Genomic DNA, 25,565 nt, shown 5'->3' on the forward strand with positions numbered 1-25,565 from the left:
GGGCGGGCATTATCACCTGCTCCGTGCTTGATCCCAACTGGGTGAAGGGGGTGTGGGCTTTGCTTCCTGCTCTGTGCTTGATCCCGGCCAGGTGAAGGGGGGGGGGAATTGCTGCCACCTGTGCTCCTGATCCCAGCTGGGTGAAGGTGGGGAGGGGGTGGCCACCTGCTCCGCTCCTGATCCCGGCCTGGGTTTCCTGCTGTGGCAGCGCCCTCTGGAGGCACACCAGGGTATGAGGGAAGTTGTCTGGAACATGCTTCCCCCTTTATATAGTAGGATTCATACTCTGTCACAGAGGGTCTGTGAATTTTGAGATATATGAGTAGATGATGGGAAAAAAAACGAGTAGTAGGTTGGATCCAGCCAACCTTTTCATTCAGTCTTACCCAATTCCCTTCTTTATCACTGCCCCTCTATCGCATGTCTTTTGTCCATACTGGTCCCAAGATCCCCAGCATAGACTTCTTTTGTAGAGAAAAAAAGATGCCGGAAATGAACACATTGGATGGTTCTAGTTGTGAAGGAAATAAAATTAACGAGAGGTCTTTAAACTTTCAGGATATATGCAAGTCACTTTGGTGCCACAGAGTAGGTCATCGATGTGAGACAAAATTTATGCCAGCAGCTGAAGGGACACCTTGTGGGATAAGCATGGTAAGTTAGCATTCAGTTAGATGAGAAATATGTGAGCAAAAGAATAGCTCACTGGCTAGGGTGTGCCATCTGAGAGCATGGGTGGGAGGGAGAGAATGCACATTTGAATGCTTCCCCATATTAAAAAACAAAATCAAGAACAAAGAAAAGTAGCATTCTAGGAGGAAGACTTTTCCTTGGCATGTTGGTTTTCTTTGTGCAAGGAGTTCTTCACATAGGTAAAGCATTTAAGCATGGGATTTATGCCCTCCCCCCACCCTATGGGGTGAATGGGAGAAAACTGCCTGGCCCTTGCATTCTTTTGTAAGAGAAAGGTGGATTTAAAATGCCTTGAATAAATAAATTGTGTGTTATTGCCTTCCGTTCCCTCAATATTTGTTTCTCCGCATAATCTGATTAGTGCCGAACACTGTGACCAGAGATCCCATCATCTTCCCACGTTAGTGTTAATTCTTCACTCGTGGAATTGGAATAAGCAAATCCATGGGTATGGACCAGGTCCGCTTGCTGACATTAATGATCTCTTTTCCCCAACTGGTTTTCTTCCTTGTAGTCCCAACCAGCCAATCTAGGTTGTTTTTAAAGAAATGCCAAATATTTATGCTTCCCAAATGACAAGCACTGATGAAGCATTGACTTTCTACGTTCCCTCCTACAGTGGTGTCGAAGAGGTCAGTGTGTACGGTATGGAGACCATGGTCCTAAACCTGTTCACGGTCAGTGGTCCATGTGGTCTGAGTGGTCCCAATGTTCTCGGACCTGTGGAGGTGGCATAACATACCAAGAGAGACACTGCAATAACCCAAAGTAAGACATGGCTATTATTAGGTATTATTTTTATGACTAGTTGGTATCCAGAGTAAATTTGCTTACCATCTAAGATAATCTTGGTACTGGTAGCGTGTGCTGTAGGACTAGATCCAGGAGACTGAGGATCAACTTCTCAACTTGCTCAGACCAGTCATCTGATTTCAGCCTTAAACAACTTCTCAAGGTCGTTGCTGTGTTGTTGTGAAGATAAAACAGGGAGAGGAGAACCCTGTATACCACCTTGAGCTACGTGGAGGAAGGGTGCAATGAAAATGTGATAGAAAGATAGAAATCACATAGTTCTTATAAATGGTGGTGGAGATAGCTGAATTATGGAGGCCCCAGTGGGGTTTTCATGGCAAGAGACTAACAGAGGTGGTTTACCATTGCCTGTCTCTGCAACTCGGGTCTTCATTGCAAGTCTCCCAACCAATTATTAATCAAGGCCAACCCTACTTAGCTTCCAAGATCTGATGAGATCAGGCTCATTTGGGCTATCCAGGTCAGGGCATTTCTTATACATGGCCAGTAATTAATTAACATAGCAAAGTTCTCCTGAGGACTGTTGCTAGGCTGAAGTGCAAAATATGAGCTCAAATAAAGCACTGAAGTTTCAGATTAGTGGATTGGATCTGGCCAGTCTTTCTGCTGGTGAAAAAGGAAAGAGGGGTGCCCTTTGACAACTCCAAATGGCTATGCTGGGACAGAGTTGCCAGCCTCCAGGTGTGACTGGGATATCTCAGAATTACAACTGATCTGGCTGCTGGCATCAGTTACCCTGGAAAAAATGACTGATTTCAAGGGTGGACTGTTTGACATTATATCCTGCTGAGGTCCCTTCCCTTCCCAAACCCCACCCTTTAGGCTCCACCCCCAACATCTCAAGCTGAGGCTAATGGGGCCTACATGGACAATAGCCATGTTGGATAGAGGCTGTAGTAAGGAGGGGAAGTGGGTAAGATGAAATGAAAAACTGGACTGGATCCAATCCAGTGGGTTTTTAGTAGAAATGATACCAAGCCTCAGAATAAGGAGACTTTTGCTTTTACCAGAGAATGCCATAATAATTCTAGGGATCAGTGAATGGTTTCTGTTTATTTGTTTAATATTCATTTATATTCCCCTCTTTTCGCTGTTGGTCTTCTAGATCATTCATACAGTTTTTATATGCAATTGATAAAGTATTTATACATACAAGCATATAAGATTTATACATCCAATTGATAATACCAATTTATTGACACACAACATTTAAAATTGCAAACATTTTATAGAGAAAGTTTGGTGTGAGGAAACAAAAAGTGATGCAAAAATAAAGAATGATGTATTTCATTTGCACAATATGGTTCAAAATTGTCCGGTAAGTATTGGCTCGAGACTCCATCTTGGCTCCATTAAGACAACTCAATTCCCACCGCATGGTAACTTCAAGGGTCATGGAGTGTTGTCCACATTCTTTAATTCTCATTCACTTCTGGTGTCAAAATATTCCAGTTTTTTTGCCTGGGGTAAGCCACCATCTTAATATTAAGCATCTACAATATAAATGGTATGCATTGTCCAGGTAAGAAAACTGGCAGTGGAATTCTGAGCATCTGTCAGCATTCAGTATGCCCTTACAACCCCAGAACCTTGGAGGTCATCCACAGTACACCAGCTCTATGCAGATTTGCTAAAATCATTATGTTTGCATAAGCCGCTGCAGCATAAATTCATGAGATCTGGTTTTCATACATCACAGCACTTTACAGTCGAGATATTTTCCCTGAGAATGCAATAGGTTGCATAATTTAATAGCTTGGCTGTAAAGAACACGAAGCATGCCCGTGAGACGTAAGCTCATACTAACTCATATCTGTGGGATTGAGTCTTACCTGCTTTATAATAGCGCATTGTTCGCTCAAATATTAAAATGCAATTTTAGACTCTCGTGCACTTAAAAAAAATAACAAAGCGAAACAATGGCTTCAACATCTGTAATTTTTTTTATTTGTTGTCATGGTGTTGCTTGAGATGTGATTGTGAGAACTGCTCACATCAACAGTGTGTACAAAGAGAACAATAATTAGTCTGGTTCTGGGGGGACAGTTCAAGGATGAAATTCTGTGAGCCATTCACCTTATACGCTAAAGACAGACTTCTGACAGACTGGTTCTGCCATGCTTGCTTTGAAAAAAATAGGATTTCAGTGGACATTCCAAAGAAAGCAGGACTATAAATTCCAAAGGCAGTCTGTTGTTTAATAAAATAACAAAACAGCCTTATGGCTCTTTAAAGACTCATAGATGTTTTGCGATCTAAGCTGTTGTAGAGTACTAGAGTCCATTTGTATCGGAGAAAATGGGCACTAGTCCATGAAAATTTATGCTGCAATAAATCTAGTCTTCTTTATGGTGCAGTGCAACTCTCCAAATTGCAACCACAGGTTCATAAAATGAACAATGAAATAGGAACTTTGTATTTGGGTGCGAATCGAAAATTTAGATCCAGTGTTTCACATGCAGTTATAGGTGGCTCTAATCCTCAACGTTGTTAGGCTACTGAATTCCCATTGAAGTTATTAGGTTGAACCCAAACAATGTTAAGACTGACCTGTGGCCATCTACTCTCTCATCCTGTTTCCCTCAATGACCAACCAATTGTCCTGGAGGGCCAACTAACAGGTCAAATCTTGGTTCATCTGTAAAAAAGGCAAATGGTTAGACATGCACCGTTGAGGCCTCATGGGAGGAACAGAGAGTAGAGATGCTCCTATTAGCACGTCAGAGGAAAACTTGATCATTTTTAAACACTGTTGCTGCCCCTTTAAAATGTGAATACGATAATGGAGGGCCATTTTAGTCAAAAGGATTTGAAAGGTTAACCTCCCTTTGGCCACCCTGCATAGCCCTAATCCAGGCAAGCTGTTTTAAAAATGAAAGGAAATCCATTCATCATGTCTGTTTTGGCCCTCCTGGTAGCCCTTAATGGCGTAACCGGCATCCGATAGAAGGGATGGTTGAACTGTGATCTGAAAATAATTGGGAAGGTAACTCAAGATTAGATGCCAGCCATCATTAAGAAGTGTCCATTTTGCCTTGGGTGAGTTTTAAGTCATCCTCTCCCCATAATACAGTCCCAGATCTTGGCACACCATCCTTAGCACTGGTCAGGTCAGCTTTTGGCTGCTTCCACACAGATGTTTTGTTTCACCATTGCTTTCCAACTTGAGTGCTGTTTTTGAACATCCACACAGCATCATCATCTAATTGTCCATTTTCCAAGTTTCCCCTTACTTTGCTCTGATCTTTCCTAGACCTGCTTTGCTCTGATCTTTTTTTTTTTTTGAAAGAATGCTGTCCAGGCACGTTTGCATGCTGTCTGGGGGGTCAGGCGTGCATTTTCAAAGTTGCAGCCATTTGTTTTCTGTTGGCCACTTGTGGTTACCATTTTTCCTGCTATACAACTGGAGGGCTTTTTAAAAAATCAGTAATTGCTGTTGTGCTATAGTGCAGTAACATGATAATGATTCATTGCAGCAATCTACTAGTTCCTCTGAATAACCACTTTCATTGTAAAAAAATTGAGTCATTTCTGTTGCTGAGATATAATGGGAAAGGTGCTGGCGCTTTTCATCCAGATTGTCCAGAAAGGAATGTGTGTGTGTGGGAGTTGCTGAATGGCTAGCGTGAAGTGGGAATTCTCTACTCAGCTGAAATTCCATTTCCACTGCAGTTACCCCTGTGTTTGCAGTGGCAATGAAAGTAACATAGACCATTATTATCATGTAGATACAGCCCTTGCCATGATTAAATGATTTAATCTAAGTCTTCACATACCCCATTTCTTTCTGATTACTTTTTGATTACAAATTGGGACAGATAATCTTATAAATAAGAATGGGTGTATAGTTGATAGGCATGTAACTGAAGAACTTGCAAAGCCTTGATCCAAATTTTAATGCAATCAGAAACTTGTCAGTGGTCCTAAGAAAGCTATTGTTCTTTTTTCTGCAACTATCCTATCTGAAATGTAGAGGTAGAAATACTAGCCTATTTTATAGAGCTATTGTAAGGATTAATGATACAGTTTATACAAAGCACTTGAAATGTGGGATAAAAAGACTAAATATTATTATTCTGCATAAAGATTTTTTTAATGTGCTGTCCCTCAATGGCATAGCTACAGATGGTTTCACATCTATCATTTCACAGCTGTGTTGTGGCGCATATTGAAATGGAACACAGGACGGTGTCTGCTGCTTCCTTTGACAGACACTGTTCTGTAGTCTTCATTTTGTGAAAAGCTTCTGGAAATCCACATTGTCGTTTTCAAGGCATACAAGTCCCTGAAACACGTTCTGACTTGCTGTATGTGTGTGTGTAAGAGAGAGAGACAGAAAGAGAGAGCCAGAGAGAGGATTAGGGTATCGAGTCTGAGCAGAGAGTATCAGAATCTGATTGTAAATTGCACCTGGATTGTCTTACATATGTTAACAAGACCTTTCCATGATGGATTCAGCAATATGGTGTGTTAAGACATGATAGCAAGGGTTTTTTTTGTAATGGACTTAATATCCATTGATAGCTCACCATATATGGATTTAGACATTGTTGTCAGGTAAATATTGTGTGTTAATCTGAAAATACATTTCATAATGCTTCTGAGTAACTTCATGCACCATGTAAGAGGTCAGAGTCAGTCCAGGGTCGATTAACCCAGTGCTGACTTAATGACATGTGTATTTAGGAGACATGCTTGGGTGGATGAGGACATTGACTCTGAAATCTGGAACGTAACCCACCACCTGCCCACCGTTGAATCCCTGTCTTGTTTGAAGAATGAGCGCATCATATAATCTGCCCCAGCAGATCCTGACTTGAACATGTCCAGGACCACTTACCTGCAGGGCCGGTGCCAGAGTTTCTGTTGCCTGAGGCCGGGGGCACCTGCCCCCACGCGTGCGTGCACCTGGACTGTGTGATGACATCACTGCGTGTGACATCACCACGTGGCATGCCACTGCAAGCTGGCCCCATTGGCGTGGCAGGCAGCTGGGATGTCGCGCGGTGGCCTCCCAGCCCTCCTGCTCAGTTGCCCTGAATTGCCCCGGCTGCCTGCCGTGCCTGGTCCACAGCTGTGTGCAGGCAGCAGCAGCACAGGGCAACTGAGCAGGAGGCTGGGAGGCTGCCCGCTCAGACTGCCTCATGCTGCTGCCACCAGCATGTGTGTTTGACTGGGAGCAGCAGCTGCATGCCAGGCATGGCAGGTGACCGGGGTGGTGCACGGGTGGCTTCCCAGTCCTCCCGCTCAGCCACCAGCACTCTCGCCACCAGCTCCGTGGCACATGCCCCCGCCCCCGGCACCCCTTCCAGTGCCTCAGCGTTCAAGGCAGCTGCCGGACCTGCCTCCATGGACCCGCTGGCCCTGCTTACCTTACATATAAAACGGCAGTGAATTCACCCCGATATTTTTGTCATTGGGAGTACACTTCATGTATGCTCAGGAAACCAATTACAAACTCATAGAAAGGAGGAGGTTGGGGAAAGGTGCCTTCCAGCTCCAAGCACAGAGTGCTCAAGATCTGGGTTATGCTAGCAACTCTGGCCAAAGTAGACATTGGCTTATGACCCCACTCTGCTGGAAGGTGACATTCAAAGGGACAGAGAGGGAAACAGCAACATTGCTAGAATGTACTGAGTCAAGAAGGTCAGAACAGTGTCAAGGTGGGACAGATTCCCCAAGGTAGATTATTAATTCTCAAGAAGCTATCTTCTTATATATGATTTACTTTTTTGTGTCAGATTGTTTTGTGTGTTTGGATTGTGATGGCCTTTGGCCACAGACAATAAATTCTACTACCAAGAAGCACTCTTACATCTTGTTTTTCGTCTTGAATGGACACATGCCATGAAGGATTAAGCTTTTACCTAGGGACACCACCTTGTCCATGTGGCACAAGACAATGGGACAAAGCCTCAACCATGAGAAATAAAGTCAGGGGTCATTTTGTAGAAAAAGAGCTGCAGGAACACATGAGCATATGCCACGCCCCTTGATTGGGGAAAAATGGCCGGGATTCAGGTGCTTCCAGATGGGGGAGTGTTCCCCCACCTGGCAGTGGCCCAATCAGAGTCATTTTGGCCCCAATCCAGGCTGAAACAGGCCCGAAATGGCTCAAAATGGCCATTTGGGGCCCGTTTTGGCCTGGATCAGGCCCCAAAATGGTCCAGATTGGGTCAGTGCCAGGTGGGGGGGGGTCCCCTACCAGGCACCAAACCGATCCTCATGGTTTTGGACCTGAACCTGGCCAAAATGGGCCCCAAATGGCCAAAAATGGCCATTTGGGGACCGTTTGAGCCCAGATCAGGGTCAAAACAACTCAAACCAGGTCAGTGCCGGGCAGGGGATGGTTCCCCCACCCAGCACCAACCCGATCTCGGCTGTTCTGGTCCAGATCGCAGCGGAAATGGGAAATGGCCCCAAATGGCCATTTTGGGCCCATTTGGGCCCAGATCGGGGCCAAAATGGTTGGGACTGGGTTGGTGCCAGTTGGGGGAGGCTTCCCATGCCCAGCACCAACCCGATCCTGGCTGTTTCAGCCTTGTTCCATGCCTTTTCAGCCCCAATTGAGGCCTAAACTGCCCCAAATGTTCAAAAGTCAGGTGGGCAAGGCCACCTGACTGTTGGGGGAACTTCTGAAACGATGTTCCGGAAAGTTCCCCCTGGAAATGAGCCCTGAATAAAGTACTGATGAACTTACTGCAACTTCAAGTAATATAGATGGTGGTGGAAAGTGCTGTCAAGTCATTGCCAAATTATGGTGACCCCTTTTGGGGTTCTCAAGACAAGAGACTAACAGTGATGGTTTGCCATTGGCTACCTGGTCTTCTTTGAAGTCTCCCATCCAATTACCAACCAAGACTGAGCCTGCTTAGCTTAGCTTCTGAGATGTGATAAGATCAGTTTTGCTTGGGGTATTCAATAATACTAGACTGTCCTATTTAAACATCACTTGGGATAAGTACCAAGTGTAAGGGAAGGGGACTGTTTTCACCTTTTCTTTGTTCCCCTGCTCATCCTGAATGCTTGAACAGACCGTGTGTATTTTTTTCTTCATTCATTAAGCTTTCTTATATTTTGAATGCTCTGAGCCTAATCTCTGGAAACATAATGCACCTATTTGGTCTTGCTGTCTGAAGTACAGTAATGAGTGGTAGGAGTCAGTTAAGTTCCACTTTCCACTTTTCCCTTGCCCTAATTTTTCAGTCCTGGCTTCCTTTAAGCAGTTGAGGGGATTGCTCCATCTCCCCCTTCCAAATTCCCATTTTTATTGCATTTCCTTTGTGTAAACCAACCTTGTGATTCTTCACTTTTGCACTATTTTCTGTTTCCTTGTACCAAATTTGTCCTGTAAAACGTATTCATCTTTCAGTCTTACTTGTGTGTCAAACAGCCTTATGCTTTTGAATTTCTCAATGTAACTACTTTGTAAATGTTTATCATGCTTCCAAGAAGCTCGGACTTTTTATCTTATTAACACTGTGAGGTAGGTTAGGCTGAGAGTGATTCTGGCCCAAGGGCATCTGGCCCCACATGGAGCACACTGCAATAATCCAACCTGAACATGAGAAGAGCATGGTTAACTGTGGCCAAATGGTTAAGTGGAAGCACCCATGATGCTAATAATTTATTTGATTATTGTCTACTTAAGTAGAAGTGAGCTGAAGGGTTTTCAAAGGAAGCTTAAGAGGAAGTGAGCTGTGACTCCCGAAAGCTCATACCTTACCACAAATTTTGTTAGTCTTATAGGTGCTACTGGACTCTTGCTCTTTTCTACTGGTACAGACAGACTAACACAGCTACCCATCTTGCTTAGTGTTGAATCTCGCCAAAGATTTTCTTTTCTTCCTAGGCCTCAGTACGGTGGAAAGTTCTGCCAGGGCTCCAGTCGCATTTATCAGCTTTGCAATGTTCAGCCATGTGCCTCTAACAGCCCTGACTTCCGTGCCCAGCAGTGTGCTGAGTATAACAGCAAGCCTTTCCGTGGATGGTACTACAAATGGAAGCCCTACACAAAAGTGGAAGGTAATCCAATAATGGTTAACATGAAATCAACCTTCGCTCTCTTGTATATCTTTTTTAAAAAGAAGAGATGTAATAACTGAAAGAAATCTGCATTGTCACTTGTAAAGTGCTAACAATGTTAGATCAGGGCCGGATCAGCGGGGTGGGGGGTAGTCTGCCCCTGGCGCTGCCAAAGAGGGGGTGCTGGGCATAGCTGCCAGCCCCAGGAGCGCGCGGGCGGCAGGACAGGGGGCGTGCTTGCTGGCAAGCCGGCTGCCCCCTGTCCTGTGGGGCAGGCGAAGTGAATGATGCAGATGGCCTCCCAGCCACTCGTACTGCTGCTGCCAGCTCCGCGGCGTGCTGGGACAGCTGGCTTGTTGTGGGGCAGCACGTGCCGCCCTGCGTGATAACGTCATGCAAGTTACATTATCACGCAGCGCCGGGAGCGCACACTCAAATGGCCAGTCTTCGGTTGCCCCGGGTGCTGACAACTGTAGATCCGGCCCTGTGTTAGATTCAAGTCCAGTAGCCCATTTAAGACCAAAATGATATCTGAGGTTTAAGTTTTTGAGAGCTCAGTGGGAGTTCTGCGAAACTCCAAAGCACCCTTCACTTTAACTCTCGAAAGTTATACCCTGGAAATCTTGTTGGTTTTTAAAGTGCTACTGGACTTAAATCTTGCTCTTTTACCGAAGACCAACTATCCTAGAAATATAGTTCCATAATTGTTCAAAAGCAAAAATTTTCAACTGAGAAGAAGGAATAATGGCCTCTGTAAGTAAATTAGGAGCGAGAATGGAGAAAGTTTGCTGCAACAAGGATGTTTTCTTCATTTCATTATGTTCATGTAGCATAGTGGTTAAGTGGTTGAACTGTGAACCAGTACTCTGGTGGTTTGAATCCCTTCTGCCACTATGAGCTCAGCAGGTGGCCTTGGGTAAGCCACTCCTCTCAGCCCCAGCTCCCCAGCTGTATTGTGGGGATAATAATAACAGTTACTTGTTTCACTGCTCTGAGTGGGGCACTAATATGTCTAGAAGGGTGGTGTATAAGTGCACTGTTGTTGTTTTTATTTTAATGTCTTTTGATTTTTCAGAGGAAGATCGCTGCAAACTCTATTGCACAGCAGAAGATTTTGACTTTTTCTTTGCAATGTCCAGCAGAGTGAAAGATGGAACTCCCTGCTCCCTCTACAGAGATGATGTGTGCATTGATGGCATTTGTGAAGTAAGATTAAGCTTATTTTTTTTCTTTGTCACAGTTCCTTGGATATTGCTCGGTGGCAGAGCATAAACTTTGCATGCAGGAATCCCAGAGTTCAATGTTGAATATTTATAGTTGAATGGACTGCCAGGTAATGGGGTTGGAGAAGACTAGAGATGGGCATGAACCGGAAAAAAAAATGAACCGTGCAGTTCGTGGTTCATCACATTTCATGAACCACGAACTTTCATGAACCTGCCCCGGTTCATAAATCAGTTCATTCTGGATTGTGAAAATGTGACTTCTGGGCCAGCAAATCACCCCTTCTGGGTCAGCAGAAGGTCACTTCCGGGCCAGCAGAAGGCCACTTCTGGGTCAGCAGAAGGTCTGCAGGAAATCCATCCCTTGTTGCCTAGGAAACTGATTGATCAGCACCAGGCTGTCTGCAGTGACGAACCAAACGAACCAGCCTAAAGTTTGTGGTGGTTTGTCAAAAATGGGCTCTGACGAACCACTGGTTCACGAACCATGAACCGGCTCAGTTCATGCTGAATTTTGGTTCGTATTTCGGTTCGTGCCCATCTCTAGAGAAGACCTTTGGATATTCACTGCTGGTCAAAGTGGTCTGAATTGAACTATGGAGTGATTTAGTACAAAGCAATTTCATGAGTTGATTTTTAAGAGACAGACAACCAACCCATTTATTGGGGAGGGGGGACCGTTTTTATTCCCTTTTAGTCTTTCACTCATTCTTTCATTGTTGTAGCAAGTAGGGTGCGATCGTCGGCTTGGATCCAAAGCCATTTTGGATGCTTGTGGAGTTTGCAAAGGAGACAATTCAACATGCAAGTTCTTTTCCGGCCATTACTTGACCCAGCACAAAGCGAATGGTAAGGCAAGATGTACCATTGGAGACTTGGATCCAAACTCCATATTACATTGGGGGTTCTACAGGTGAAATCTGACATCTTAAAAAAAAACACCTAGTGAGTTTAGTGAAGGGGAGTTAGCTGTTTCTCACTGCACAGTTTCCTTAATCAAAACTGTCCCCACACTTCGATTTTATTATTATCCCACTAGGGAAGGACAGGTACCATCTTCTTTATTGTTTTCCTTTTACTTTACCGGGGCTAACAGTTGATGTACATGATGGTTTACAAAATGAAACCAGGCAAAATCAAATCAATAAAACATTGCCCAAGAGGCATGCAATGTAAATTATACCAACAGGAGGAAAAACAAGAAGGGGGAAGGAAAAAAAATTAGAGAGAATGGAAGAAACTTGATTTTAACTCTTGTATGTCTTTTTTTTTTTTTTTTGCTTTTAATGTTGTTAAAAAGTCTTCTTAAAAGTCTTGTTCGTCTCCATGGGCCTTTGGGAAGGGTGGGATAAACATATTTTTACAAAGTAAAGCAATAAATAGTAATTAGTGATCCATGTAAGCAAACACAAGTTTCATTATGGTTGGGGATGAGAATTAAGGAGTTAACCCAGATGCTTCCGGGTTTTGAGGAGGGAATAATGACATGTGAGAAAACAATGGTTCTTCCTAGCCAGAGAGAAGTGCTTGCTTCATATCAGCTGTATTTTATTCCTATCCAACAAAATGTCATAACTGAATGCATTAAATTGTAAAGCTTATCAGTCTCTAGTTGCCATGCTAAGAACACTGGATTGGAAATAAATTCCACTGGAGGTATTAGCAGAAGAAACAGTCTAGTCTATGATAATTGGATCAATGTACAGTTCAGCCAGTCTGCTCAACAGCACTTGAAGGACACGAAGCCCCATCTTGTTGAGTCTGTAGTGGGGTGGGGATCAGAATTCAAGTTTTGGGGTCTGAGGACGAAATAGTTAACTGATACAGCACTATGGCTGCAAAATTTCACTCTGAGAATGAAGGTCTGATCTTAAATATGATCTCTTCCATTAATGCCCATTAATGCCACAGTCCCTTATTTGTTGTTTATTTACTTTATTTCCCAGAGGGGACCCAAACAGCTTACATCATTCTCCTTTCCTCCATTGTATCCTTATGAGGTAGGTTAGGCAAAGCGACCTCCATGCATTGTTGTGAGGGAGAAAAAGACTAGAGCTGTATGTAGTTGGATATTGCACTATTGCATTCACAGTACAATCCTGAGCGAAGGTACACTCTTCTAAGCCTGTGCTATCAATGGACTTAGAAGGGCGTAACTCTGTTTAGGATTACCCTGTTGGATCACTTTCTGGGTTAGCCTCTCTGCACAAGAAAATCCAGGAAGTGAATGATTACAAACATGCCATCTCAAAGGACATGTAAAATCTAAAAGTGTGCATGCAAAATATTCAGCAGCACTATCCAGGGCTACAGGATAAATCTCCACTGTGAGAGGAGCATTTACTTTTTAAAATAGATCCATGGAAACAAAAGTGTCTCTTTGTTTACTTTAATGCAAAGCTCTAACCACTAAACCACATCACTGTATTTAAGATAGTTCTTTTCTCCCACAGCTTATCTCTTACCAGTTAAAAGCCTTCTGACTGGGAGGGGTCAGAAGTTTGGTTTTATTCCAGGTGTAAAGTGAAAACCAGATTTCCAGCCAATAATCACTCAATGTTGTATTTTAAAGACTTCTATTTAAATCAGTCTAATCCATCTTGAAACAGTCAAATATGCACAGATCACGAATAGCAAATTATACTACCATATGAAAAAATAAGGGCCAAGCTACAAGTGACAAATGACACTTGAACGGCAAGTGTATTTCTCCCTGTTCACTTGCCCTCCACTCAATCCACTTGCTAGGCAAGTGTCTTTCGTCATGTGTAGCTTGGCCCTAAGACTACACGTCATGTTCCCTTTTCCTAGATATCTTAGATCTATGAGATAAGGAGCCAGTTTGGTGTAGTTGTTAAGAGCATGGGACTCTAATCTGGAGAACCAGGTTTGATTCCCCACTCCTCCACTTGAAGCCAGGTGGGTGACCTTGGGTCAGTCACATCTTCTCAGAGCTCTCTCTAAGGGCCAAGCTACACATGATGAATGACACTTGAACGGCAAGTGTATTTCTCCCTGTTCACTTGCCCTTCACTCAGGGCCAAGCTACACATGACGAATGACACTCGAACAGCAAGTGTATTTCTCCCTGTTCACTTGCCCTCCGTTCGATCCACTTGCCGTTCAAGTGTCATTCGTCATGTGTAGCTTGGCCCTCAATCCACTTGCCGTTCAAGTGTCATTCGTCATGTGTAGCTTGGCCCTCAGACTCACCCACGTCACAGGGTGATTGTTGTTGTAATAACATACTTTGTAAACTGCTCTGAGTGGGTGTTAAGTCATCCTGAAGGGCGGTATGTAAATCAAACATTGTTGTTATCATTATTATTACATACAATTTTAAGAATCTCACCAAAGCACTTTCTGAATCGCACTTGAAAGACGCTATACTTCCAGGTGTTTCGCGGACATTTAGCGCAACACCGGGACACGCAGAGGTAATGTGGATTCGGCCATAGTTTCATGGAATTCAAGTCTGAGAGATTCAGTTTTTCAGTGTGGCTATCTGATAAAAATTAAGTGATTTGAAACCTACTGGTCATACCAAAATCTACTGATCTGTCACTTTTAATGGCCTGATATGGGTGTCTGTCTCTTCTTAATACATACTTGTCCAGAACAAGCTGATGAGATTAATATGGGCAACCTTTTCAACCACTGTGCCTTATCTTATTCAGAGATATACAGCAAGAACTGTGCTGAGAAAAATATGTCTTGCAGATTGTCTGGCCTTCTTCCCTTTTGTGCAACCAATACGTTATTGTCAGAGAAGGGTCTGTGACACAAATGTGTGTTGTTGTAAATTGTAACACGAATTACAGAAGAAGCACTTGCTTGAATAGAAGAGAATTTTGTCTGGAAATATTTTTTTTTCTATTTTAGATTATTATCCAGTTGTTACAATTCCAGCAGGATCCCGCAGTATCGAAATCCAGGAATTACAAATATCCAGCAGCTACCTAGCTGTCCGCAACCTGAACAAGAAATATTATCTGACGAAAGACTGGACAGTTGACTGGCCGGGAAAATTCTATTTTGGTGGGACAATGTTCGATTATCAGCGTTCATTTAACCTTCCAGAGAGACTTACTGCTGTTGGGCCAACCAATGAGACGCTTGTCTTTGAAGTAGGTTCCTTTTTGTTCATTTTCCCCTTGGTGTCTGTTACAGAATTACCAGTGACAGCTATAGCTCAGTACTGTGTCTCTCCAACAAATGAGAGGCTGTGCAGAAGAAAAGCCAGCCATGCTCCATCAGGCTAAAGGCTTTTGAAACCACCCGATGAAGATCAAGGCTGCATGTAAACAACCAAGCAAACTGTGGTTTATATAGCCTGAGAACATGCTAGTGTACCTTTTCCTCTTTAGTTTAGAATCTCGGTTTGTAGGAAAGAAGCAAGCCACAGTTGATTTAAACCACTCAGTTGAACATTGTATCTCATCACAAACAAGCCACGCTTTGTTTGTGACGTCTGATTGCAGCCATAGTGAAATGGTCTTAGATTTTGTGAGATAAAATGGAAGAGGAGAAGAAGGAGTAAGCAGCTTTGATCCCCACTGGAGAAAAAAACTGAGATATAAATAAAATAAACCAAGAAAAATTATAGTGCCAGTATGGTGTAGTGGTTATTGTGCTGAAATAGGCCCCAGGAGATGCACGTTCAAATTATTCCTCACCATAGTACTTGTTTGGTTGCTTTTGGTCAAGCATTCTGTTTCAGTCCTACTTTACAGGGTTGTTATGAGGATAAATCAGAGGAGTAGGTGGGATCATTTATGCTTCTATGAGCTCATTGGATGGAGGGCAGGAGACAAATCTACTAAGTATGGTTTGCAGTGATGTCTGACTCGCTTCCTCTAATGACAGGAGTAGGGGAAATGCTTGGCATGATGATGCTAAGTCACCAGAAAGTTTCAGTACACATTTATGTACGGGGTGTGAGAAAACTTTGACAGCTACCCTGGAATGTCTGTTCTGCCCTCGAGTCATGATCTTCTCTTGGCCACTAAGTTTTATGACCTTGTGGTGTTCTTGAAATCATCCCTGTGCTTCATATTCATGCCCAGAAGCAATTTCACATGGCGCTAGTGCAAATTCTGGCATGGGGTTTTTCGCTCCTGTACAAGTGACGAATGACACTTGAACGGCAAGTGGATCAAGTGGAGGGCAAGTAAACAGGGAGGAATACACTTGCCGTTCAAGTGTCATTTGTCACTTGTAGCTTGGCCCTTAGCCAAGTGGACAGGATACTCAGCTCGGTACAGGCAGCCATGATGAAGTTTCCTGTTTTTTTTTTTAGTCAAGATACTTTCTTTCAACTTTGGTTTGTTGTGAATAAGACAGTGCATTGGATGTCACTTTGACAAATCCCCGCACATCTGAGGGAAAAGCACCCAGAAACAGGATCATGGTCTATGATGGGGACTGCAGGGAAGAGAGAGTGAAACAAGGAACTAGTAAGTAGGGAGTTCATAAGGGAATTCCAGTCCCAGAGAAAGTTTGGTGTAGTGGTTAAGAGAGGCAGGACTCTAATCTGGAGAAACGAGTTTGATTCCCCACTCCTCCACTTGAAGCCAGCTGGGTGACTTTCGGTCAGTCACAGCTTCTTGGAGCTCTCTCAGCCCCACCCACCTCACAGGGTGATTGTTGTGAGGATAATAATAATACACTTAATAAACCTCTCTGAGTGTGGCACTAATCTGCCCTTAAGAGCGGTATATAAGTACAAGGTGGTTGTTGTTGTTATACTGCAGACCTGCAAATCTCTTTCTCTCGTGTCAGAGAGTTCTCTTGGCTTGCTTGGAAGGGTATACCCACAAAATCTTTCCCTGGTTGACTGGTCCTCTTGGCCGGTTTGTGGGTATATCATAGCTTACATTTGATTTTCTTTAAACAAATTGTCCACGAACCTTTAGGTAGACATTAGGATAAAAGACCCCAGGAAACATTTATGCCAGCAACTGTGTATGAGAAAGTTCTGCTAATTTTAATGGGGCTTACGCATGAGTAAATTAGGGGAAAAGCTTAACATAAATCAGCAGTTTTCAAACTTAACATCTTCAAAGTACTGTTTCTGTATTAGTTTTCCTCCTGAAGAACGTCTTCATGTCTTAATGGAATTCCTGTATGTTACAGAGGATTTAGAGAGTGTTTTTAGGGTTCAGCCTCGGTTCAGAGAGGCACTGTTAAAGTCTGTTGGGTCTCACATTTACCCTGGAATACACATTGCCACTTTCTTCCCCCGTCAACTGCAGATAGCGTAGGTCATTCGTTGAGCACGATTTTTCAGAGAGGCTTGTCTTCAGTAACCGATCTTTAATTCCCTGATAAAAATGCACGACTGTTCCAGGGTCACCCTTGAGCTTTGAGGCTGAGCAGGAATCGCAACCCAAACCTCCCTGGTCCTAGTCCAGCACTCTAGCCACTATACCACATTGTTTTTTCTTGTTGTTAGATCTGGAATGAATGCTTGATGGCAAGATTTTCAGCACACAAAAGTGGCTTTATGAGATGCATATGAACCCTTTCCCAATACCTTATCCGATCAGCTGCTGCCTTGATTCCATTCTGTCTCTCTTTCTTTCCAAATCTCTCCCTGGAAATCATGAAGTCATCACATAACCAATGTGATTGGCTACATCAAAGTGTGTTACAGAGGGCACATGAAGTTAACAGTGAAGTAAGGAGAAGCAGGCACCTCGAGGACTTGAAGTAGCAGCTAAACAGTACTGGCCAGGACAATGAGGCACCATAGAGTTTGGGGGGAATGCTAGAACATCACAATGTTGCTGTCGAGGGCCTCCCCCCTGAGTAAGTGCATGCCAGTTGCCAACCTCAGGCATCCCTATCTGTACTGTAGGAGAGCCAGTTTGGTGCAGTGGTTAAGAATGGCAGGACTCTTATCTGGAGAACCAGGTTTGATTCCCCATTCCTCCGCTTGAAGCCAGCTGGGTGACCTTGGGTCAGTCACAGCTTCTCCAAGCTTCCTCATCCCCACCCACCTCACAGGGTGTTTTGTTGTGGGGATAATAATAACACACTTTGTAAACTGCTCTGAGTGGGTGTTAAGTTGTCCTGAAGAGCGATATATAAATCAGATGTTACTATTATTATTACCTTAGTGATAGAGACATGTTTTGTCTGCAGAAGACTTCCCAGGTTCAATCCTTGACAAGTCCAGTTATCAGGAAATTTTATTTATTTACTTATTTCATTTCTCCCCAGTGGAAACCCAAACAAAAACCTCGTGAGCTTGGTTATATTGAGAGTGTGCAACTGGCCCAAGGTCACTTGATGGGTTTCCGTGGCTATTTTGGGGATTTGAATCTGGGTGCCCCAGACCCTCAGACCCTTCTCTGCCGGGCATCTTGGAGAGGGCCTTCCTACTTCTCAAAGCCACTGAAATGGCATGCATTTTTATAGCTTTCTGATGTGGGGGGGGGGGGGCGAGGGATATAGAAGTCCATGAAAACTGAGATAACACCAACACATCATCTCTCTATTGGATTTTGAACTCCCACACATACACCTCAAAAGAGGCAAGTTCTGGCTGGAGAGGGGGGAGGGAAAGACCAACAGTGGGGAAGATATACGATAGTCCAAAGATCATCCGGCATCATGAATTAATACCGTCTTTTAGCATATGGTTTGAGTCATGCAGCTGTGTCACCTTAAGTGGAGGCATGCAGATTTTTACAAATCCAGTTAAGTGCTTTACACTAAAATGTTTTGTTGAGATTCCGGCATAGGTAATTTAAGGTCATCTGGTTTTAATTTATAGAGCTTGTTCAAATAATTTTTTTAAAAAATGCTTTTGGACAAGGAAGCACTCACTGTGGCTTCCTTGTTGTTTATATTGGCTGCTGTCACACAGAGACAGTTCTCCATGTAGATTTTGTAGCTGCTGTGAATGGTGATGGATCAGCCACACAGAAGATTTCCCCAAATTTTTCTTGCCACTGCCCTCTTTGGCTACCATTTCTTCCCTGCTATTGGAGAGCTTTTTCAGGCTTCTTAAAAAAGGACTCAATTATGGCTGTATTTGTTACAGTGTTATAACCACCTAACAATAAAATCAAAAAGAGTCCAGTAGCACCTTTAAGACTAACCAACTTTACTGTAGCATAAGCTTTCGAGAATCACAGTTCATCTTCGTTCTTCTGTGCCTCCACACATGGGACTGCGCAGGCGCAGGCCAGCCACCGGAAAATTCTTCATCGCTTCTATAGCTCTGAAGGGGCCGTTAGTCGCGCGCCTCAGTGACCGTTTCCCGCCCAAACGGTCACATGTCCTTCCAGCGACCAACGGCCCCTTCCCTCAGTTCTCTTCTTGCCGCCGCTTGAAGTGAACGTCTGCTTCGCAGCTCCGTGCTTGTAGTGGTTTCTTGATTGATTATTCGGTATTGACTTGGACTTCGGACTTGACTTACTCTTCTTCTTACTGATTTGGACTCTGACTGGATTCGGTAGTGTATAACTCGGACTGTTTGTTGATGTCGATATTGCCTGACCCTAACATGGCTTCGAAGGCCTTGTTTAAGCACTGCATTCAGTGCCACACAAAAATGGCCCAAACCGATAGCCACGATGTGTGCTTATTTTGCCTGGGGGAGACACATAATGTGATGGCATGTAAAATCTGCCAAAAGTTCACGCACAAGGCCAGACAGGAGCATTTGGCGCGCTTGAACTCATCATTGTGGCAGAAGGTGATGTCAGAGGGAGGTCCCCCCCGGTGGCGGGCAAGACTCCATTACCCTCCCCCAAGGCTGGCCCTGGCCCCTCTGCTGAAAGGCAATCACGATTGGGCTCAGTGGCTTCTGCGAAGTCGGCATCAAAATCCCGGCCGGTGAGTGCAGCAGCCTCAAGAGCAGGCTCTCCGGCACAAAGACCTGTGAGGTCACCCCAGGAGACGGCGTCGTCACGCTTGGATCTGAGGAAGACGGCTTCGGGATCGGAGCTGAGGAGATTGGATCCGACACCGGCAGTGGAACCGACGGCTGTTGCGGCACCGAGACTGGAGGTCGCTGCTGGAAAATCGACCCCTAAGAAGGCTGCGGGTCCGAGACCAGAGTCCAGCAAGAGGCCGGCGGTCAAAAGGGCTTCAGATCCGAGGGCCTCTTTGGAGCCTCCACCCAAGAAGCCGAAGAAGGCCAAGCGTCGGCACTCTTGGTCCCCGTGGCGCAGGTCGGCAGATGAGGTGGTGCTGGTGTCTCCGCGCACGCCTTCCCCTCACCTGAACTCGCCGGACAGATCGGCTCCAGAGGAGGTGCCAGATCTGGGGGCTTTCGTTGTGGTGTCCAGCGAACATCGGTCCCCCTCGACGGAACCGGGCTCGGCTACCCGTCATCGGATCCGACGCTCACAACTGGTCCCATCCCCTGCATCTCCAGCATCCTCCACTCAGACCCGACGCCATTTGGAACCGGGGAGCGTCGGTTCCGGGCACTCCCTGGAATTTCAGCACCAGCAGGCCACGTACATCCCTACGGCCTACCATTGCCAGTGGAGGGGGGCTCCTGCAGGTTTTGACTACTCGGAACCGAGGCCATCGACATCGGGGCAGGGATGGCTGCCTCCACCTTTTCCAGGGGACGTGTCGGTGCCTGCTTCCGATGAAGAGGAGGTTGATGTCAGCTACAGGAGCCGTTCGGAGTCGTTGTCGGAACCGTCCCCAGATGATAATGTGGCTCCCGAAACGAGCTCCCTGTATGAAGACCTGCGGATCTATGCTGATCAGATGGCCCGCATGGCAAAGGCGTTGGAGATCGATATTTCTTCAGCCACGTCTAAGACGAAGGACAAGCGCCTGTGCCGTATCTATGGCGACAACCCAGCTACAGTGGGTTTCCCCATGTTGGAGGGTGTCGAGGAGATAGTGGAGAAGGTGTGGAAGGTGCCTTTGGATCAGCCAGCTACATCTAAGCGCATCGAGCAGATGTACAAGATCAAGCAGGGCACGTGGCAATCTTTGGTCAAACACCCTCCACCTTCCTCGTTGATATCTGAGGAAATCCAGCCTCGTCGTTCGGGTCCCTCTTCCGCACCCCCAGACAAGGAGGGCAGAAAGATCGATGCCCTGGGCAGGTGCCAGTACTCCGTCTCGGCGCTGGGCCTCCGGATAGCCAACTACCAGACAATCATGGCTGGCTACCAGTTATATTTATGGGAGAAGCTCTCATCTTACGTCAACGACTTGCCAGCAGACAAGAAGGCGGTGGTGTCCCTGCTGCAGAATGAAGCCATCCGCCTCTCCAAGCAGCAGATGAATGCTGGAAGCCATGCTGCTGACACTGCTGCCTGGGGAATGACAGCAGCGGTGGTTCTCAGGAGGCACTCTTGGCTCCGGTCAACTGCTCTCCCGCAGGAAGTGAGGACAAGGATTGAGAATCTGCCCTTTGAAGGGGACTCCTTGTTTTCAAAGACCACCAATGAGGCGCTGAAAAAGAAAAAGGAAGACAGGCAGACAGCCCGGTCTTTGGGGGTGACCTTGGCGGACAGGTCAGCATTTAGGCCACGGTACCCTGCGAGATACAATCCATATCAGTATCAGAGCAGATAGCAGCAGTGTCCCTACTATCAGCAGCACCCTGCCTCCTCTCAGCGCCATTTCACTCCTGCACAACAGTCCAGGAGGCGTAGGCCTTTCAAGCCCCACACGCCTCAGCCCCCTGCCCAGCATAAAGATCAGCAGGGACCTGGGAGGCAGTACTGGTGGGATGATCCAGCCGCATCCTTGAACTTTTCGGACAGGCTGAAGCCTTTCCTCTTCGAGTGGGAGTCGATAACATCTGACTCATGGGTCTTAACTATTGTTAATAAAGGATACGGGCTGGAATTTTTGGAACTGCCTAGGTGTAGTTCACCCTTAATGGCTGTAAATAACACCATGGCCGAGCTGGACACGGAAATAGTGTCGCTCTTGGCCAAGGGTGCTGTGGAGGAGGTGGCGTATGAGGAGTCTGTGAAGGGCTTCTTCTCTCGATTCTTCTTGGTCCCCAAAAAGGATGGGGGTTTACGCCCCATTCTAGATTTAAGGGGCCTTAATGCCTTTCTAAAGGTGACTAAGTTCAAGATGGTCACACCGTCTGCTGTAATCTCCTTGCTAAAGAAAGGGGATTGGTTTGCTGTCCTTGATTTAAAGGACGCCTATTTCCATGTGGGAATACTAGAGCACAGGAAATTCCTGAGTTTCGTTTACAGGCGAAGGGTGTTCCGTTATAGGGTGTTTCCCTTTGGCCTATCCACGGCGCCATGGGTATTTACCAAGTGTGTGGCCCCTGTGGTGTCCTTCCTTCGGGAGGAGGGCTGTACCATCTTTCCCTACCTCGATGATTGGCTCATCGTGGCTGACTCTGAAGCTAAACTTTTGCAAGATGTGGAATTAGTACTGAGCACTTGCAAACGTTTGGGCCTTCTGGTAAATTTTGATAAATCAAAACTGGTGCCTAGCCGTAAAGTCTCTTATATAGGTGCGATTTTAGACTCTGTGAAGGGTAAGGCCTGCTCTCCCTTGAAAGGGCTAAGTCTCTGAAGGGTCTGGTTTCCATGTTTAAGAGGAATAGTTTCCAATCTGTTCGCACCATCCAATGTTTATTGGGTCATATGGCAGCAGCCACCTCTGTGGTCCCCTTTGCTAGACTGCATATGCGTCCGCTTCAGAATTGGTTCGTGAGGAGGTATGATGCTATACACCACCCTCCGTCTCTCAAGTTGTCCATACCTAGAGTTATTCTATCCTCCCTTGACTGGTGGCTGTCAGATGACAACTTGTTTAGGGGGACCCTGTTTGGTTACCAGCATCCTGAGGTTACAGTGACCACTGATGCATCCCTGCTGGGATGGGGTGCCTATTGTGGTGCTGTATGTGTACAAGATGTTCGGACAGAAAAGGAAAAGAACCTGCATATTAATGTTCTTGAACTAAGAGCTATTCATTTTGCACTTGTGTCCCTTACAGCACTTCTACAAAACCATCAGGTGTTGGTGCAGACAGACAACACGACTGCCATGTATTACCTAAACCAGCAAGGGGGCACAGCATCTATGATTCTCTGCAGGGAGGCCAGTCTCGTTTGGCACTGGGCAATCCAGAATGGTGTGATGCTTCGGGCTATTCACGTAGCGGGATCAGACAATGTTCGGGCGGATGCCCTGAGCAGGGTGCACATGTTGGACCACGAGTGGGAACTAAACGCAGAGTACATTGGGCCGATCTTCCAATTGTGGGGCAAACCGAGCATAGATGTGTTTGCGACGTCACCAAACACCAAGGCCCAGATATTTTGTTCAAGGGCGGGGAGCGACCCCCTCTCTACTGGGGATGCCTTCCAGTTTACGTGGACCCACAGGTTGCACTATATGTTTCCACCAATCCCACTAATAACAAGGGTGTTGTGCAAAATAGAAAACGACAATGCAGATTGCATTCTGGTGGCACCCTTCTGGCCAAGACAAGTATGGTTCCCCAAACTTTTGCAGATGTCCAATCAGACGTATGTGAGTCTGCCTCCCCGGCAGGATCTCCTGCTGAACGGGAGCCTGTTCCACCACGAGCCCAAGAAGTTGCACCTGTCTGCCTGGCAGATCCGACCCCGGCTGTAGTTTTTTCTGAACAGGTGGAGAAAGTCTTGCTGAATGCAAGGAAGCCGTCCACTAGACGGGCTTATAGGGCTAAGTGGCTTAAGTTTGAGGCTTGGGCACTTGCAAAGAAAGTGGTGCCTACCGGTAGCTCCCTGGGTCTCATTTTTGATTACCTATGCCAGTTGAAGGACCAAGGGCTTTGAGTTACCTCCCTCAAGGTCCATCTTGCGGCTATTTCCGCTTTTCACGATCGGGTTGACGGTAGCACAGTGTTCTCACACTGTAAATCTCGCCAGTTCCTGAAGGGGATGTTTAATCTCTACCTGCCTGTGTCACCACCAGTGCCCCAATGGTCTCTCTCCCTGGTGTTGTCTAGGTTGATGCTGCCTCCCTTCGAGCCGTTGGCTACGTGCCCCTTGGACCTGTTATCCTACAAGGTGGCATTTCTGGTGGCTGTAACGTCCGCCAGGAGGGTTAGCGAGTTGGCAGCGCTTAGGGCTGACCCACCTTTTCTTATCTTCCATAGGAATAGGGTGGTCTTGCAGCCATGCCTTAAGTTTCTGCCCAAGGTGGTGTCTGCCTTCCACCTGTCGCAAGAAATTATGCTGCCTGCGTTTTTTCCGCAGGCATCGACCAAAGGGGAAAAGGCCCTTCATACCTTAGATTTAAGGAGAGCCTTAGCCTTTTACTTGGACCGGACAAGGGACTTCCGTAGTAGTCCCCACTTGTTTGTCTGCTTTGGGACTAAGGACAGGGGTCACAAGGCATCGTCACAGACCCTGTCACGGTGGATTGTGTCGGCCATTAGTAGGGCCTATGCTCTGGCCGGGGTGGTTTGTCCACTGGAGGTCAGAGCCCATTCCACGCGGTCTCAGGCAGCTTCGTCGGCACTTATCAGGGGTGTTCTGCTGGTTAATATCTGCAAGGCAGCTACGTGGTCCTCTGCTGACACATTTGTTAAGCATTATGCTATGGATGTCAATGCAGAGCAAGAGGTTGCTGTAGCCAAAGCTGTCCTCCACTCCTTGTTTTCCTGAAGGGAAGTTGGAATGTCTTACTGTAATAATTGACAATGACTCTTGGTGTATATATGTATATATGTATATATTTTATTGAACAAGTTTAATGTTATGGAGCCAAAATTATTTATCTCTTGGTCCTTGTACTATGGCTTGTGGTACATAATAAAATTGAGTTGGATTTCACCCCACCTTCCTTATTGTGTGAAGCTTGGTACTCTCCCATGTGTGGAGGCACAGAAGAATGAAGATGAAAACAGGGTTAACATACCTGTAACTTATGTTCATCGAATTCTTCTGTGCTGACACACATCCCTCCCTCCTGCCCCGCTGTGAATTCCAATGCAGAAGGATATTATTTATGATAACAATAACAAAAAATGGTGATTTAAAAGATTATGGCTATGTGTATTGGATAGCGGCGGCAAGGGAGAACTGAGGGAAGGGGCCGTTGGTCGCTGGAAGGACATGTGACCGTTTGGGCAGGAAACGGTCACTGAGGCGCGCGACTAACGGCCCCTTCGGAGCTATAGAAGCAATGAAGAATTTTCCGGCGGCTGGCCTGTGCCTGCGCAGTCCAATGTGTGTCAGAACAGAAGAACTCGATGAACATAAGTTACAGGTATGTTAACCCTGTTTTTTCTTTGTCAGATGCGAGAACTGTGATTCTTGAAAGCTTATGCTACAGTAAAGTTGGTTAGTCTTAAAGGTGCTACTGGACTCTTTTTGATTTTACTACTACAGACTAACACGGCTAACTCCGCTGGATCTATTGCAACAATGTACCCATCCCTCCTTTTTTTGCTGTGTTGTAAGGAGAATGTGCAGCAAGTACTTTTCCTGTTATAACAAAAAGGCTTTTGGCTTACTTTAAAAAAATGAAAATGGGCAATTAGTGAATAATTGCAATCATTATAGATCATAGTAATGAGATAATGCTATTGCAATAAAGTTATTGCTAAATTTTTAGGAAAGATCCCTCTAGTGAAGGAGAAATGCCTGTTGTGTGGACTAAAGTAAGTGGTGCTGAAGTGAGCAGGACATGGAAAAAATGTGCATCTTCCTGTCCACATGATGTCCAAAGGCTTTTTGTGATGTTTCCAAAAAGATCATTTCAGGCTAGGTTTGAGAAAGATTGAAGCAAAACAGAGGAAGACACAGAATCAGGTAATTAAGTCAATGTGCAACATAACATCTGTATGAAAACATTG

At 45.5% G+C, this 25,565-nt stretch overlaps 1 protein-coding gene across 1 annotated transcript in view; it reads left to right on the plus strand.

Annotated features, from left to right (window-relative positions):
* Positions 1 to 25,565, plus strand: part of ADAMTS18 (ADAM metallopeptidase with thrombospondin type 1 motif 18) — a 136,671-nt gene that overhangs the window by 74,324 nt on the left and 36,782 nt on the right. The window contains exons 11-16 of the mRNA XM_055000730.1: positions 559 to 654; positions 1,313 to 1,461; positions 9,359 to 9,531; positions 10,607 to 10,737; positions 11,480 to 11,603; positions 14,637 to 14,881. Of these exons, the coding sequence (XP_054856705.1) occupies positions 559 to 654; positions 1,313 to 1,461; positions 9,359 to 9,531; positions 10,607 to 10,737; positions 11,480 to 11,603; positions 14,637 to 14,881 (918 nt within the window). The remainder of the gene's footprint in view (positions 1 to 558; positions 655 to 1,312; positions 1,462 to 9,358; positions 9,532 to 10,606; positions 10,738 to 11,479; positions 11,604 to 14,636; positions 14,882 to 25,565) is intronic.

This window comes from Eublepharis macularius, chromosome 16, assembly GCF_028583425.1.
Source record: "Eublepharis macularius isolate TG4126 chromosome 16, MPM_Emac_v1.0, whole genome shotgun sequence".
Taxonomy (NCBI): Eukaryota; Metazoa; Chordata; class Lepidosauria; order Squamata; family Eublepharidae; genus Eublepharis; species Eublepharis macularius.